The sequence below is a fragment of the Leptonychotes weddellii genome, chromosome 5 (genome assembly GCF_054177405.1).
Source record: "Leptonychotes weddellii isolate Sample4059 chromosome 5, ASM5417740v2, whole genome shotgun sequence".
Classification (NCBI taxonomy): domain Eukaryota; kingdom Metazoa; phylum Chordata; class Mammalia; order Carnivora; family Phocidae; genus Leptonychotes; species Leptonychotes weddellii.
The window spans coordinates 13,075,425-13,092,756 of NC_138373.1; the positions used below are offsets into that span (position 1 = coordinate 13,075,425).

General features: G+C 42.4%; 1 protein-coding gene across 2 annotated transcripts in view; it reads right to left on the reverse strand.

The window, feature by feature from the left end:
- CALN1 (calneuron 1) overlaps positions 1-17,332 on the reverse strand; it is a 383,725-nt gene that overhangs the window by 200,209 nt on the left and 166,184 nt on the right. For both annotated transcript variants that reach the window (XM_081819640.1, XM_081819639.1), the window contains one exon: positions 16,883-17,026. In XM_081819640.1, coding sequence (XP_081675766.1) covers positions 16,883-17,026 — 144 coding nt within the window. The remainder of the gene's footprint in view (positions 1-16,882; positions 17,027-17,332) is intronic.

Here is a 17,332-nt window from a genome sequence, read left to right on the forward strand (position 1 = left end):
ACCATGACAGTTTTGGAAATATACTATATACTCATACTTCCTGATTTCAAGACATCATAAAACTATAGGAATCAGCACACTATGGGGTTAATGTACAGAACAGAGCACACAGATCAGTAGAACAGAACAGAGAATCCAAGAACTGCCACATCGATGCTCAATCAATATCCAATCAAGGTTCCAGGTCAATTCAAAGAGGAAACAAAGTCTTTTTAACAAACTGTGCTTAGAATAACTGAAAATTTGTGCAAGGCAAACAGAATCTCAACTTGTACCACGCTCCTTCCACAAAAACTAATTTCATGTGGATCACAGACCCAGATGTGAAAGAACCATAAATCTTCTAGAAGAAAATGCAGTCAAATATTTCTATAACATTGAGGCAGAAAAATATTTTTTAGCTGGGAATCAAAAAGCACCAAACTCCAAAGGAAAAAAAGTGATAAATTGGTTTAAATCAAACTTAAAATGTCTGCTAATCAAAAGACACGATTGGGCGCCTGGGTGGCTCAGTCGGTTAAGCGACTGCCTTCGGCTCAGGTCATGATCCCAGGGTCCTGGGATCGAGTCCCACATGGGGCTCCCTGCTCTGCGGGGAGCCTGCTTCTCCCTCTCCCACTCCCCCTGCTTGTGTTCCCTCTCTCGCTGTGTCTCTCTCTGTCAAATAAATAAATAAAATCTTAAAAAAAAAAAAAAAGACACTATTAAGAAATGAATATCTAAGCCACAGGAGTGGGAAAAAGAATTTGTCAAGGAATTTTTTTGTTTTAATCTTCACTGGGGTGTGAGTTACTGCTATAGATAACTGTCAAAACTCATCAACCTGAACAACAGTATACTGTATAGTGTTTGAATTAGGAGACAATTAAAAAATAGAACTCTGTTGGTACAGGCTGAGATGAAAAGGAAGCTGGGGGCAATGAGGAAAAAATACAACAAAACTAAAAACTATTAGCACAATTAAAATCCACAGTGTAAACCCCCTGTCCAAATACTGAACTAATCTCACTGCTAATCAAGACCAATGATACAGGGACACTTGGGTGGCTCAGTCAGTTAAGCAATGGACTCTTGATTTCGGTTCAGATCATGGTCTCAGGGTCCTGAGATCAAGCCCCACATCAGCCTCGCACTCAGTGCAGAGTCTCCTTGATATTCTTTCTCTCCCTCTGCCCCTCCACCCTGCTCTCATGCTCTCTCTGTCTCAAAAGGAAAAAAAAAAAAATTATTAAAAAAAAGACAGTGACAAAAAAGACAATTCGTGGAGAAAAAAAATTTTTGCAAGGAAGATCATCTGGAAATCAAAATTAAGAAAAAAGAGAAGCATATATAAAATTAGAAGTCACAAAGATGATATATTTACAGAACTAAAGGACAATAAAATATAAAGAATGACAAGCAGAAATTTATGTTAACACATTTGAAATCCAAAAGAAATGGGCAATTTCTGGGAACAAAATCAAATTGACTAAGGAAAAGGATCATTTGAATAGGTTAGTAAATACGATATAAACTACATACTGGTAAAGAACACCCCAAACTCTTTTATGTTTACATGATTTTTACAGGAATGTGTTCAAATATTCAAAAGTGATTTTTTATAATCTCTTCTACTGCATAAAAAGATGGAAAACTCCCAAATACCTTTATAAGTTCAGCAAAACCCTGATATAAAAACCTACCAAATGGAAAGAAAAGGCAATGGATCAATTATTTTTTATAGATGTATAAGCAAAACTTAAAAAATAAAACACAGCTAGACAAACACAACAGGATATCGAGAGAGAAACTCATTTTAAGTAAGGAGGACTCATCCCTGAACTGCAGGAGTTTTTTTAATTTTAGTAAATCCAATCAAATAATATCACCAGCAGGCAAAATAATAAAAACTATATGATTATCTCAGTAGATGCCAAAAAGTTACTTAATAGCCACTACTGATTTAAAGAAAAAAAAGTAAACCAAGAATTGGATATTACCTTACCATTATAACTAATAATTATCCATCTCAAACAGCAATCAAGGCCATTTGCAAGTTTAAGTTCAAACTCTGGGGATGTTTCCATTAAAAAAAGACACAAGAAAAAAAATGTCTGAGATTACCAGCATTATTTGATCTAACAGCTATACCCACTGAATGAAATAAGGAAGAAAAAGAAAACAACAACAACAACAACAACAAAACAAAACAGGGACCCCACATAGTGCAGATCAGGAAATTTCAGGGAGCATTTTTTATAGGGACCCCAAGCATACCGGGACCACAAGAGACAACTACTCAGCTTTCTCTTCATTTCCTAGGTTCCTAAATATAATTCCCTCACATCACCCCATTCTCTGCTTGGTGCTGAAAGGGATCCAACTGCTGTTCTGAGCTCATCTCTGCTGGAACCTAGTCCAGCCTGACCCCGAATCAGCCCTGGACAAGCTGGATCTGCCTCTACTCTGAAAACCAAGAGACCTGTGAGTGAATGTGGTGGTTCAAAAGTCACCAGCAATTGTCTCAAAACTCATCAGCTACCTCACTGTCAAACAGATTTACCAAAGAATGTTTGGGAGGTATCCAGTTTATTTCCTCAACAACACAGAGGATTTCAAATTAGAAAAACAAGAGGAAAAGAATACACAGACATGAGAAAGCATGGTTACAGGGTTAAAATCCAGTGATCCCTAGAAAGCCCTGAAGTAGTGAAGAAGAAAAGATAGATATCCTTTGATATAATATATATAAAAGATATATATATATATGTCATTATATATATATGAAATACAGAATACTGAAGAAAAGATGGAGAACGGACATCTATGAGGGAAAAATGTGGAGACCACAGCCCAGGATCGAACCCGCACATGAGGCTAGAAAGAGAGATTAACATCTATGGAGCAAAAAAGAAAACAAAAAGGTCAAAAAAAAAAAAATGTTTTCTAGGAAAAAAACTCAGTCTAAACATGGAGAGTGTGAATCACATCACAAGGATCCCTAAGAACAGGGACCACCATCGCTCCAACCACCATGAACAGCAACAACCCAGAGAAGGAAACGGACTGGTGAGAAGTTCATTCTTCACTGATGACGATGATGACGTCGCCCCAAAGTGGGTTGTTCGCAAGAAATAAACGGTAGGATGGCCACGAGCTTCTTGACATTAAAACCCCAAAATAATGGAGTAGAAAACATTGGACTTTAAAAGAGGCCAAAATTCAAGAATTCAGCACCTAAATCAAGTTGTTTGTATCAAGAGAAATATTCTCAGACTTAACATACTCGGATGTCGGGTTGAGGTAAACTTCCTGGGGACAAAAAAAAAAAAAAAAAAAAGGAGATTTTTGGAAAGTTTATGTCAGAACAGATATATATTAATTTTTAAAAAAGAAACAGAAAATGAGGTAAATATGACAGGGGGTAAGCACTGAAATCAGATAAATGTACAGGCAAAATAATTGTTTCAAAATGGTCATAAAACTGATAATATTCTTTAAAACTGAAAATAATGAAAATTATAAAAATAAAAGGAGGGGAAGTACATTTATAATTACCATATATTGAAATTAACAAAGACTAGAAAAGAGAAAGGGGGTAAACATTTAATTTCTCATCTTCCATAAAAAAAGACTGTTATTAATTTGTAACTGATGTTAGAGATAAATTCACCAAACCTTTTCGGACATTACTAGAAAAAGGGAAAGGAGGATATCTGCCTCCCAAACAACTGCGAGAATATTTAAAGAAAAAAAAAAACACAACCTTTGTGCACAGCAAAGGACACTACCCATAAAAGGAAAAGGCAAGGGGCGACTGGGTGGCTCAGTTGGTTAAGCGACTGCCTTCGGCTCAGGTCATGATCCTGGAGTCCCGGGATCGAGTCCCGCATCGGGCTCCCTGCTCTGCAGGGAGTCTGCTTCTCCCTCTGACCCTCCGCCCTCTCATGCTCTCTCTATCTCATTCTCTCAAATAAATAAATAAAAAATCTTTAAAAAAAAAAAAAAAGAAATGGCTAGACAAATTTTTGGTTGTCAGCTGGGGAAGAGGAATGTGTTAATGATCTAGCTGGTAGATATATGGCTAAACATCCTATAGCGCACAGGAAAGCTCCCACAACAAAGACTATCCAATCCAAAATGTCTGTGGCTCTACGGTTGAAAAATGCTGGACTGGGCACATGGGTGGCTCAGATGGTTAAGCGTCTGCCTTCGGCTCAGGTCATGATCCTGGAGTCCCGGGATCGAGTCCCACGTCGGGCTCCCGGCTCAGCGGGGAGCCTGCTTCTCCCTCTGACCCTCTCCTCTCTCATGCTGTTTCTCTCTCTCTCTCTAATAAATAAATAAAATCTTTAAAAAAATAAAATAATAGGGCGCCTGGGTGGCTCAGTTGGTTAAGCGACTGCCTTCGGCTCAGGTCATGATCCTGGAGTCCCAAGATCGTCCCGCATCGGGCTCCCTGCTCGGCGGGGGGTCTGCTTCTCCCTCTGACCCTCTCCCATCTCATGCTCTCTCTCTCTCTCTCTCTCATTCTCTCTCAAATAAATAAATAAAATCTTTAAAAAAAAAAAAAAAGGAAAAGGCAACCGACCAGATGGGAGAAAATATTTGCAAATCGTATATCTGATAAGGGGTTAATATTCCAAAATATAAAAAGAACTCATGCAACTCAACAGCAAAAACCCAAACAATCCAATTCAAACATGGGCAGAGGACATTAATAGGTATTTTTTTTTCACAGAAGACCTTCAGATGGCCAACAAGTACATGAAAAGGTGCTCAACATTACTAATTGTCAGGGGAATGCAAATCAAAAGCACAGTGAATCAGCACCTCCCACCTGCTAGCACGGCTATTACCAACAAAATAACAAGTGTTGGTGAGGATGCAGAGCAAAGGGACCTTCACGCACTGTTAGTTGGCTTGTAAATGGTGCAGCCACTATGGAAAACAGTATGGAGGTTCCTCGAAAAATTTAAAGAAAGATAGATTCATTCATTCATTCATTCATTCATTCATTCATTCATCTGAGAGAGAGAGTGAGAGTGAGAGTGAGAGATCCCAAGCAGAGGGAGAGGGAGAAGCAGATTCCTCGCCGAGCAAGGAGCCCAATGCGGGGCTCGATCCCAGGACCCCTGGGATCGTGACCTGGGCTGAAGGCAGCCGCTTAATGGACTGAGCCACCCAGGCGCCCCTCCTTGAAAAATTTAAATAGAGCTACCATATGATTCAGCAATCCCACGTCTGGGTATTTATCTGAAGAAAATGAAAACACTAACTTGAAGAGATATATGCACCTCCGTATTCACTGCAGCATTATGTAGAACAGTCAAGACATGGAAACAACCCAAATGTCCACCCAAATGGGTAAAGAAAATGTGGTATGTACGTGTGGATGGATGGATGGATGGATGGACGGATAGACAGATAGGTAGATAGACAGATAGACAGACAGACAGACAGATCAATCTATCCAGATAACAGACTGGTGGTGGTTGCCAAAGGTGGGGGATGGGGAGCTGGGTGAAATGGGTAAAGGTGGTTAAAGGTACACACTTTCAGTTATAAAATAAATAAGTCATGGGGATACAATGTACAGCATGATAACTATTGTTAATAATACTGTATTACAGGGCGCCTGGGTGGCTCAGTTGGTTAAGCGACTGCCTTCAGCTCAGGTCATGATCCCAGAGTCCTGGGATCGAGTCCCACATCGGGCTCCCAGCTCAGCGGGGAGCCTGCTTCTCCCTCTGACCCTCTCCCCTCTCATGCTGTTTCTCTCTCTCTCTCTCTCAAATAAATAAAATCTTTAAAAAAAAAATAATACTGTATTACATAATTTAAAGTTTCTATGGGAGTAGATTTAAAAAGTTCTGATCACAAGAAAATAAAATTATAACTATGTATGGTGATGGATGTTAACTGGATCTGTTGCCGTCATCATTTCACAATATATACAAATATCGAATCATTATGTTGTACATGTGAAACTAATATAATGTTGTATGCCAGATATACCTCAATTTAAAAAACCCACTGTAGTTTAAAAAGACAAATAATACACATGGAAACCAGCATAACACAAAATGACAGAATTAAGACCCAACATAAAAGTTCTGAAATAAATGATAGGTTAAGCTTGCCCATAAAAAGGCTCTCAGAATAATTAAAAATTAAAACAGCATGGCATATGTTGTGTAAAAATTTCTCACAGAAAGGGCACCGGACTATGTTCCTGGAAGAAGCTGTATAATGGTGTATGTCCCCCAATGACCGCACTTAACAATAAATGTTACCCAAACATGGGCAAAAAGGTTATGTGGCAAAAATTAACAGAAAGCAAAAGTATAACTCAAAAGCATCTAAAGAACGTTTACATTGATAAAAGATAAAAGCTACTATGAGTGCAGACAGAGCATAAAAAATCGAAATAAAAATTGTTGGAAGTCAACCAAGGAAGCATGGCAACAGCAGTGGGAGAATTCAACACATCAAAGTAACTTATCTCAGATAAAATAACCAAAAATACAGATGGAGGAGATACAGGTAATATGAAGATAACTTCTATGCATATATGAAAGTCTTATACCACAGACACGATACCTTCATAAAAGCGCATATTCTCAGTTACAAAGAAAATCCTTCCAAATAGCAGGTCACGTTTACTTTCCACAATGTAATAAAAATAGAAAATTTTAATGTAAACTTAAAATTCCAGCGACTTGGAAATTATAAAACACTTTCCTAAAAAATCTGCAGAGAAGCAGAGGGAATGAAAATATACGATAAAATATTGTAAAGCAAACAGTGAAACAAGAAAACAACTAAAAGATGAAAGACGTTACTAACGCTCTTCTCAGTGGCAAATTTCCTGTCTTAGTTGCCTTAATTATTAAATAATAAAAAATTAAAATAAAGCAAGTAGTCTACTGAAGTTGCTGGAAATGACAATAAGCAAAACAGAAAAAAAGCACAGGAACATAAAACAAACCCCCAAATGCAGAATTAAAACTAAAGGAAAGGATGGGCACCTAGTGGCTCAGTCAGTTGAGCATCTGACTTCTGCTCAGGTCATGATCTCAGGGTCCTGGGATCGAGCCCCACATCAGGCTCTCTGCTCAGCAGGGAGTCTGCTTGTTTCCCTCTCCTTCTACCCCTCCCACTGCTTATGCTCTCTCTCTCTCTCTCAAATAAATAAATAAAACCCTAAAAAACGACAACAACAACAACTAAAGGAAAAGAAGAATAAATCGCCATAGCAGTGGAAGATCCCCTCATCATTCCCTGGTCCAAAATTCAGGCAGAGTGCCACACTCCAAAGTCCACAGGGACCAAGCTAGTCCATCAAAAGGGGGCAGGCATGTGTAAGACAGAAAGGAACGGTGGAGACTGTGGGATTTGCCCTGCCTAGAGTAGACAGCTACTCAAGTCCACCAAATTATTATAGTGAAGGAGTTCAGGTCTTCACTATAGTTCATCTAATCTTGTTAAATTCTCCAAGATTTTAAGAGAAGAGAGAAGTGCATGTTTTTAATATGAGATTTTCTGCTTTATAAAATGAGGTGTGAGCCCAATAAAACAGGGCTGTAAGCTGCATTTGGCTGGAAAGGCTGCAAGTATGCAACTTCCGATTTAGACTACTTACTTGGGCTTGAATCCATTTCAATAATGTATTATTTTCCAGAAAAAAATCTCCATTCCATGTAGATGTTCAAATGTATTTTTACAAAACTGTATTAAGTATTCTTTTTTAAATCTCTCATATTTTTTCATTTCCAGTTTATTTTAGTGGCAGCTCTATTTAATTCTCCATTAAATATGCTATATTTGTCAATTTATTGCATTTTTTCCCAAGAGTCTTGGAATTATTCATTAAATTGAAAGGTTTTTGGTTTTTAATTTTTAGATTCCAAGTGGGAGGGATCCTTATTCAAACTTTTATTAATTTCTGGTTTATTGCATTACAGCCAAAGGATGTGCGTCCTTTGGAATTTAGTTAGGTGGTCTTGTGGTCTAATACCTAGCTAAGTTTTGTTAATGTTCAAGAATTGCTCAAAAAAGAAAGATGTTCTCTTTTTTGGAGCACAAAATTTATATTACACAGGCACACTTACACATACTCATATACACACATATTCAATGTCATTCAAATTGTTACTTAGTTTTATCTACTTGATCATTCCGAAAGGATTGTGTAAAATCTCCATGACAATCATTTCTGCCCCTATTTATAGAATTTCTAGAATTTTCCCTGAGATAAATATTTTACAATAAATGTAACACTCTGATAAAAAAGAAAAAGAAAAGCCCCAAGTCCTTAGATCATCGTGAGTGTTGCTCAGCAAATAATTTCCAGTTCAGTCCCTTCTGGGCATGTAGTTGGATTCTACTTCCCCAAACCCCTTGATATTAGGCACAGCCATGTGACTTGCTTTAGCTAAGAAGAAAGTGAACAGAAGTGACCAAAACTTCAGGAATCACTATGTGGTCCACTTGGTCTCTTTCCCTTACTACAGCTATCCTGGAAACAGACGGAAGCCTCCCTCGGCCGGGACTCCTGAGTGAGGATGACAAAGAGGAAACACCAGCCGACTCACAATGGACATATCCCGTGAGTGATAATTTTATTTTGTGACATGAAGCCATTGGTATTTGGGGGATTTATTTATTATGGCCACATAAATTAGCCTCTCCTTACTGAAACAGATTCCACTCCCCCCCCCTAAAAACAGGCAATCCTCAAAAGGAAAAACCCAATCAACCTATGAAAAAATATATCATCTCACGAGATAAAACAAAAAGAGTAAAATGAACCGCCATTTTTCATCAATCATATAAGCAATGACTTGTTAAATAATACTCTATACTGGTCAGGGTGTCCTGAGACAGGCCCTCTCACGTATTCGTTTTGGTAAACCTAGCCTGAGAGCTATTATGTATGAAGGATTGTAAGCAGGTTCTTGCGCTTCAGATAATACTCTTGCTTCTAGGAATCCAGCATGGTTTCTGTTTTCATGATACAGTGTGGGGTACCAGGAGCAAACCACCAGGAGCAAACCACAAAAAAGTGGTTTGCTTGTCACTGTTCTTTAAGAATAGAAGTGTTGACCTTCTTGCCAGTGAAAAATGGGATACTGGTATCCTTGGCATGACTGGCATCATAATTAATTAAATGTCACCTGGGGTTTCTTTTGGATAAAATAATTATCAAAAGCAAGGTTTCTAAAGACCCATGTAGCTCCAATGTTTGACCTTTACTTTAGCAACAATGACTACAAGGACTGGGGGGGTGGATAGTTGCTTCTGAGTGCCCTTGAAAGAAAAAACAAGGGGCGCCTGGATGGCTCAGTTGATTAAACACCTGCCTTCAGCTCAGGTCATGGTCCCAGGATCCTGGGATCGAGCCCAGTATTGGGCTCCCTGCTCAGCGGAGAGTCTGCTTCTCCCTCGCCCCTTTCTCCCCACTCCTGCTTGTTCTATCTCCCTCATAAAGAAATAAAATCTTTAAAAAAAGGAAGGGAGGATGGAAAGGAAGGAAAGAAGGAAGTAAAGAAGGAAGGAAGGAAGGACAGATGGACAGACAAACTCAGGCCATGAAACTCTCAGCTCTGGTCACAGAGAACAAGGGTGTTTTCAGGTTGGCCCCAAATTATCACTCACTTCCTGTAACTGCAGGGAAGGCCCCAAGTTTAATTGTGTGGTCTGCAGAGTGGTAAATTGAGGTCACAGACTCCCCAGATCTCTGATATAAAATTTAGCACACTGATTGGAAAGGAGTGGGACCGATGACTTGGAAGCGGGACTTCTGGGTGAACTCAGAAAACAGAATGCCCGACTCTCCCTCACTCCCTCTCTGATATCTCCCTGAGCTCAGCCAAGACCAGCTTGAAGACCTGGAAGAAATAGCTGAGGCAGCTTCTTTGAAAGGGGCTGCCTATTTTCAAGATCTACTCCCACCACATTTTGCTGCCTTTACACCCATGATTATGATCAGATCAGGACATCCCAGGAGTTTCAAGTCTGCTATGGGAGAACGCAGAGAGGTGAGATGCTGCTAATTTCTATCAGTGTAACCCCAGGGTACAGGTGTAGCCATGGATTCCAGGGTGTTAAAACAAGGGAGAGATGGGCGCCTGGGTGGCTCAGTTGGTTAAGCGACTGCCTTCGGCTCAGGTCATGATCCCGGAGTCCTGGGATCGAGTCCCGCATCGGGCTCCCTGCTCGGCGAGGAGCCTGCTTCTCCCTCTGACCCTCCCCCCTCTCATGTACTCTCTCTCTCTCTCATTCTCGCTCTCTCAAATAAATAAATCTTTAAAAAAAAAACAAAAACAAGGGAGAGAGAATATAATATCGGCTGAGGAGGCTCTTACTGAAATGGGTACTCATACCAGAAATTGTTTTTATTATGAATGCTGGCTTGAGTAGCTAGAAGTGACTCAAACAGTTCGGTCTTAGCTGAAACTTGGGATTCAGTGTGGCCAACTGTCAATAAGATTAAGATGGTGGACTTTTCCTGGGTTAACACAGAAGGAATTGTTTCGGGAGATGGGAACGCTGGAGTAGATTTTTCATGAACATCCACCACCACTATATATCCCAAGAGGACCTAAATACGATTCCCCTCGTTAAAGCAACGAGAAACCCAAAGACACCATCTTAATTCACAGACTTTGTTCTAGGGTCAGGCTTGACTCATACAAGTGTAACCTGAGGAGTGGCTGGATTTTATCATCCAGCCAAAGGTGACAGCAGGAGACGATCTGGAGCAGGAATTGGTAACCAATATATTCACATATAGGTTTAAAATACCTAGGTGATGTCATGACTCTCAAGTATGTGCATGTATATGTGTGCTCTGTTCGGTCACTGCTTCAATGTCCTGTTGTCACTGTAAGTGACCTGTACCTACTAAAATCACAAAAAGAAGAATGTATCTACAAAATATGTAGTTAAGGGGGCAAACGGGGTGGCTCAGTCAGTTAAGCGTCTGCCTTCAGCTCAGGTCATGATCCCAAGGTCCTGGGATCGAGCCCCACATCAGGCTCCCTGCTCACCGGGGAGCCTGCTTCTTCCTCTGCCTATGTGGGCTCTCTCTGTCTCTCTATCAAATAAATAAATAAAATCTTTTAAAAATAAAAATAAAAAAAGATATGTGGTTAAGATCTTAGATTCATATGGCTCTTACAAGCAGCGTGAACTGGGCAAGTAACGTGAAACCTCTGTAGTTCATTTTTCTCACCTACGAAATGAGAATCAGACTACTCAGTACTTATGGCTGATATGAGGACAAATAAGTTAATAAATAAAGTGCCTGAACAGAGTGTGGCCCATGGTGAAGACTCTGCACGTATTAGCGAGTATTACCACTATTCTACTGTTATTGGGGGCATGGTGAGCATGACATAAATGTTGGTCATTATTATCATCACCCAGTTAAGACTTAGCACAGCAAGATCAAAGTAAATTCAGCAATAATTCACTAACACAGAGTGAAATGTGTATTAGTTTAATGCTATTTATGCTTATTCACAAATGCAAATATTTGGATACATCCCTGTAACTGACCTCCAACAGGACTTGGGCTTTGTGAATTTCAAATCCCTGCACATTGAGTTTCTGGGAGGAGACTAGGGAGGGGCTGCACTCTGTGAAGAGATTCTCAAATGAGGAAACATGGTTGGGTTGGCTTCCTCCTTTTCAAAGTGTGCCCTAGACTAGCACTCCTCAAATTTCCCCATATCTATGGACCACCTGGGACTTTTATTAAAATGCAGGCTCAGATTTATTTGGTCCTGGGATCAAGTCCCACATCCGGCTCCCTGCTTAGTGGGGAGTCTGCTTCTCTCTCTCTCCCTCTGCTGCTCCCCCTGCTTGTGCTCTCTCTCTCTCGCTCTCAGACAAATAAATAAAATCTTAAAAAAAAAAAAAAAAATGCAGGCTCAGAATCAGCAGGTCTGGGGTGGATTTTAACCAAACTCTGAGGTGATGCATTTTAAGCAAACTCCGAGGTGATGCCTATTCTGCAGGTCCCAGAGATGGAGGAGGGAGAAAGCTGGGGCATCTATGTAGGTGTGAGCTGTCTGGGAGGGCCTCTTTGCTTTCAGGCAGGGCTGAATGACCACCGACTGTCCTCTTGCTTCATCAAATTCCCAAAGGAAAAGCTCCTTCTCTGCCTTACAGGCATTTACTTCTTACTCAGACCTTCTTGCTCATACAAATATCCACAGGCTTGAAGACTTCTCTCAAGCTTTAGATTTTTCTTTCAGCCAAAGGTCCCCCAGTTACATCAATGGACACACTGCTGTCCGTAACTTGATGAGATTGTTACAGAATTCATGCTTCCAGGCCCCACCCTGTGGTTTCTGATTCTACTGCTCTGGTTTTTTTTGTTTTAAGCACACCCCCTGGGTGTGGTCTGACGTGCACCAGGTTTGGGACCCTCTGCTTATGGCCCCAACAGCTTCCACCTCATACCAGGCGTTTCCATTCATGCAGCTTGTGGACAAGCATCTTCCCTCACACTCGGGAAAGAAGCCTGCATCCCAGCTCCCAAAACAGACCGATGGCTGTCCCAGAGCCTCCCAATCAGGACCCGGATGTGGACGAATGTGGGGCAGAAGTGAGCGCTCCTCTGAATTAAGCTGGTACTTTTTGTCTTCTAGGAGGTCACGAATGATAACAGAGAGGTCCCAATCGGGATGCATCAGCAAAGGATATCCCTATAATGAACAGGTGGCTGACAGCAAGGACATTGCTAACTCTCCCTTGTGTCTCTGGCCACAGTTTTGTTCTTTGCGGATCAGTGGCTTGTCTCAAAACGAGCCAAAAGTGAATCTTGCCGAACATGGAAACGAGCAAGTTCACACACAGCGGCCGCCAGATAAATCCTTTTAAAAATCGAACTAAACCGGAGTCCAACTCACTCTCGACACGGAGGTGGGCCTGAAAACAAACATGAACCTGTTCAGAGGCAGGAAGTCATTTAGAAACCCCACATTTGCTAGGATCTCACGAGATTCTGCACCTTTGAGGGGCAGAAAGGAATTTGAGAAGGAAGAAGGCAGGATCTGCCTTTGTTTCAATGAGGGACGTCTGCTGGGTAAGTGCGGGAGCCCTGAGGGGCGCTTGTAGGGGGAGAGGATAGCATGAGCACCTGCCACTGGGGCCCTCGCAAAAGCCACGAGCTGCTGAGAATGTCTCCTGGTTTGAGTGTTTTGGGAAACTATTTGCAAAGCTAGCTGCATTCATTCCAGATGGCGACAGTGGTGTGGTTGGTGAAACTATTAAAAGCTGGAAAGCAGTCAAAAATAGCTGTTGGGTCTTGAAGTTCCCAAGGTCTTATTCCCCAGCGAAGGAGGCTGGAAGCGCTGGGGGGCCCCGGGGCTGCTGTGGGAAACATAGAGGTGAGGGGAGCGGACGGGACGTGGCAGAGCCCACAGTCCTTTGCAAGCAGCCTTTCTCAACCCACTTCTCTGAAAGATGTCAGCTTCGCAGACACTTTTTTGGGTGGCTATTTTATCCATTCTTCCAAGGATCGTACCTAACTAGGACCGCGATGCATTGGAGTAAAGTCAATTCCCGACGAGCCTGATGGAGGAGGCTGCGGGCTTCCAGATTCTGGGCTGAAGGTGAGATCCTGGCAAAAAGCACCCAGGAAAGGCGAATCCCGGCTCCCTCCTGGTGCTAGGGCATAAGTCACCTCAGCTGCAGAGGCTGGAAAGGGGAGAAGAACCGCGAGCACCAGGCGGTGTGCAATTGAGTTAAAAGTTACAAGAAAGAACCTTTGCCGCCAAGGGCCAAAGAGGAAGCAATGGGCCTTGGGCACAAATTCTGGCTTTCTGTTTATTTAACTCGGAGCAGATCTGCCCATCAGCGCACGTGTGTTTGTGTGTGTGCATGCACGAGCACACACATGCACACACACACACAGAGTCCCAGCACTTAAGGCAAATTGGCCACAGGCCAAGAGAGCAATCCCAGACTCTACAGCCTGCCTCGCACTGTGTCCTCTGGAAAACCAGCTCCACACACAGACTGGAACTGTCTGGCTCCTGCAGGCTCCGTGTCCAGGAAATCCCGCCGAGCTCCCTAATCCAGGCAGGTTACTATTACATGCTTAGGCAGCAAGGCACCCCACTCCCAAGGAACCACCTAATGAAAGCCTCATGTGTCAACTTCAGTTGCACAGACACACTCAGCCTATATCCCTTGTGCCAAAGGGATGACCTCACCGTCGGGCAAACTGGCAGGGACCCCAGAAAGAGAAGGTCGGTGTGTGGGCCAGACCTGCTCCTAATCACAGCCAGCTGGGGTGGACAGAGGCACTGCCCCATCTCCTGCTGTCCCCCGGACACCAGGGACTGCGAGCCCGGAGGCACCGTCAGCCTACGGCTAGGAATCCCAAGCTCCAGCCCAAACACCCCATTTTTTGAGCAGTGTCCCCATAAAAATGTCTGCCATTCCACAAGTTTCATGCCAAAGAATAGCTTAATTCAGTAAGGCCAAATCTCTGTGGAGAACCCCCAGTTACAGAAGCTAGAAAGGAAGGATATAATTAGGACCTATTTTTTTTTTAACAGAAGCTCAAAAGGCCCATTAAGCAAAGGACATGAGACACAGTCCACCCATATCCAGAATGCAGTACCCCAGAAATCCCACTTACCAGCCTCATTCACAGAACTCTTAAATACACACATTTCAGCCTCAGACTGGGCATCCTTCACTTAGTTCTTTAACACTTAGGCAATTAATAAACTGCTGGAGCAATTCCTTCTACGTACATCACTGCTCTGTCTTCATGTTGCTGCATTAAATCTTTTGTAAGCAACAAAACAAAACCTCAAAGAAGCTGCGCTTCAAAAGTAAAGAAACGTGTTTTGACATGATTTCATCACCGTGAAGCAGCTGATGACCTCAGCTTTTTTTTTTTTTTTTAAACCCGATCTTTTGTTAAAGGAACGAATAGAAGTTCTCTACAAGAGAACTGCTTAGTCCTTTTAAGTTCTGGTAAGTTCTGCCTTTGGCATTGGTAGCTGAGTATGTAAGTTGTAAATAAATGGGCAAAACTTGGAAGCTCTTAAACTAAACCCCATATGGAGCTCTGCCCAAGTCCCGATGGGTCCCTTGCACACCCGGGACACACAAGATCCCCTGGGCCTCCAAGACCTCATGGACTCAGGGAGGATTTGCGACAATGTAAAAACTCCCTGTGAGAGCTGAGACCCAAGGAGTGAATACGCAAAGAAGTAGGATGGACTTTGATGAAGACCCTTCCATTTCAGAGGAGTAACTCACCCACAATAGGGCTGGCTCGTTTTTATTAAATGTTGCTAATTCCATTTGCTTGTAGTCCATTCGACTAGGTTTTGTTACAGGAGTTGTGGGCGGAGAATCAAAAGCACAGAATCTTTGTCCCAAAAACGGAAGTGTAGCTTAAGATTTCTATTATTTTAAGGAGGAAACCTTTTCTGGAAATGTATCTCCGAAATGATGATGGGGGTCAGTGGAAAACAGATTTTGCTATATGATTTGCGCTTTGCTCTAGCTTTTCAGAAATATCTAAAGCAAGCAGCTAAATATAAAGCAAGGTCAAATCGGTCCTGCAAAGACATGGTGAGTCACAATCAATCAGAGTTGTAAGGACAAGGCTGGGACTGCTTATACCACTGATGAAACATCCCTTTCCTGAACCAGAAAATAAATGTCCACAGCTGCACTTGGTGGCTGGTGCTGGAGTTCATTCACCATATGGTCACCCTTATTATCATCCTTCCAGCAATTCCAGCGAGATAACAGGAGAGAGCTGGTTCTTCCAATCAGCTGCAGGCCAAGCAAACATCTCCCTACCACAGTCTTTTCCTCCAAGGGACTTCCTGACCCCATGCTCTGCTTCCTGTTTTTTCCTTGTATACTTCATGTTCTACCTGAGAGTCCCAATGCTCACCACTCTGGACCCCCTGAGGCCTGGGACTGAGCTGCTTTTCAGAGGGGGCAAGTGTGTGTTGAAAAAAAAAAAAAAGAAGAAGAAGGCTTTTTCTTGGACCTTCAGCCAAGGCAGAATCTAAATGTCAGGAGGGTCACAACTGGTTTGGGATAGCCTCAGGGTTTTGGAACAGGAAAGAACCTTAAAGATGTCATGTGTCACTTTTTAGAACTTTTAAAATACAGTGAAACCCTTTTCCCCAGTGAGGTCGTATATAGAAACCCATTAAGTGAAAGAGAGAGAAAAGAAACTGTTATTATACCCATACAATGGCATATGATTTGGCCATAAAAAAAAAAAAAGTACAAATACATGCTATAATGTGGATAAACCTTGCAAACATTATGCTAAGTAAAAGCAGCCAGTCGCAAAGGACCACACATTGTAGGATTCCATCTTATATGAAATGTCCAGAGAGCAAATCCACAGAAACAGAAAGTAGATTAGTGGTTGCCTAGGGTTTGGGGGATAGAGAGATGCGAGGTGGCAGCTGAAAGGTCGCGTTTCTTTTTGGAGTGGTGACAATGCTCTAAAATTGATTACAGCGTGGTTACCCCAATTTGTGAATCCACTAAACGCCATTGAATCACACTGTTGAAATGGGTGAGTTTTACGGCATGTGCACTCTATCTCCGTAAAGCTATTGAACGGAGAGGGAGGAGAGGAGGAAAGATCTGTGGTGGCTGTTCCAGCGGCCAGACCACCTCCCTCACCCTGTTCCCTCCAGTGGCCCCAGAACCACCTTTGCAGGCCCCAGGGACTGCACGGAGTGTTGTTGGAACAACCTTGGTCTAGCCCTCAAATGTAAACCAAGACATGACCCCAAGCCTTTTGACCCCAAGTGCAAGGCCCTTTAAAGCCAAGGTCTCACTGATGAGCCGGGGCTCATCCTGGGGGACACGCTGTGCGCCCGGGGCTCACCGTCCATGTCCAGGCGCTGCATGATGATGGCCAGCTCCACCTCACTCGGCATGTACCCCAAAGAACGCATGGCCATTCCTAGCTCCTGCTTGGAGATGAAGCCATTCCCATCTCGGTCCAGAACCCGAAAGGCCTCTCGGATCTCTACAAGGGGAAAGCAAACAAAGTCCGATGGTCACATGGCTTGGTCTGTTGCATTGAAATTACCAGTGATCCTCTACTGAACACTCCTAACGGCCTTACAAATACTGATATGTCAGAACCCTTTAATCAGATAAAAGAGCGGCCAAAAGAGGAACAAAAGAAAGAAAGAGGAATGAAAAACAAGGAAAGGAAGAAAAGGGGTAAAGGAAAAAAGAAAACCAGCCCCAAGCATCCTTAAAACACCACAGTCGCCGCACAATTCGACGGTGGTCCCAGCGGAGACCTGTGTTCGCTGAGGACACTTCC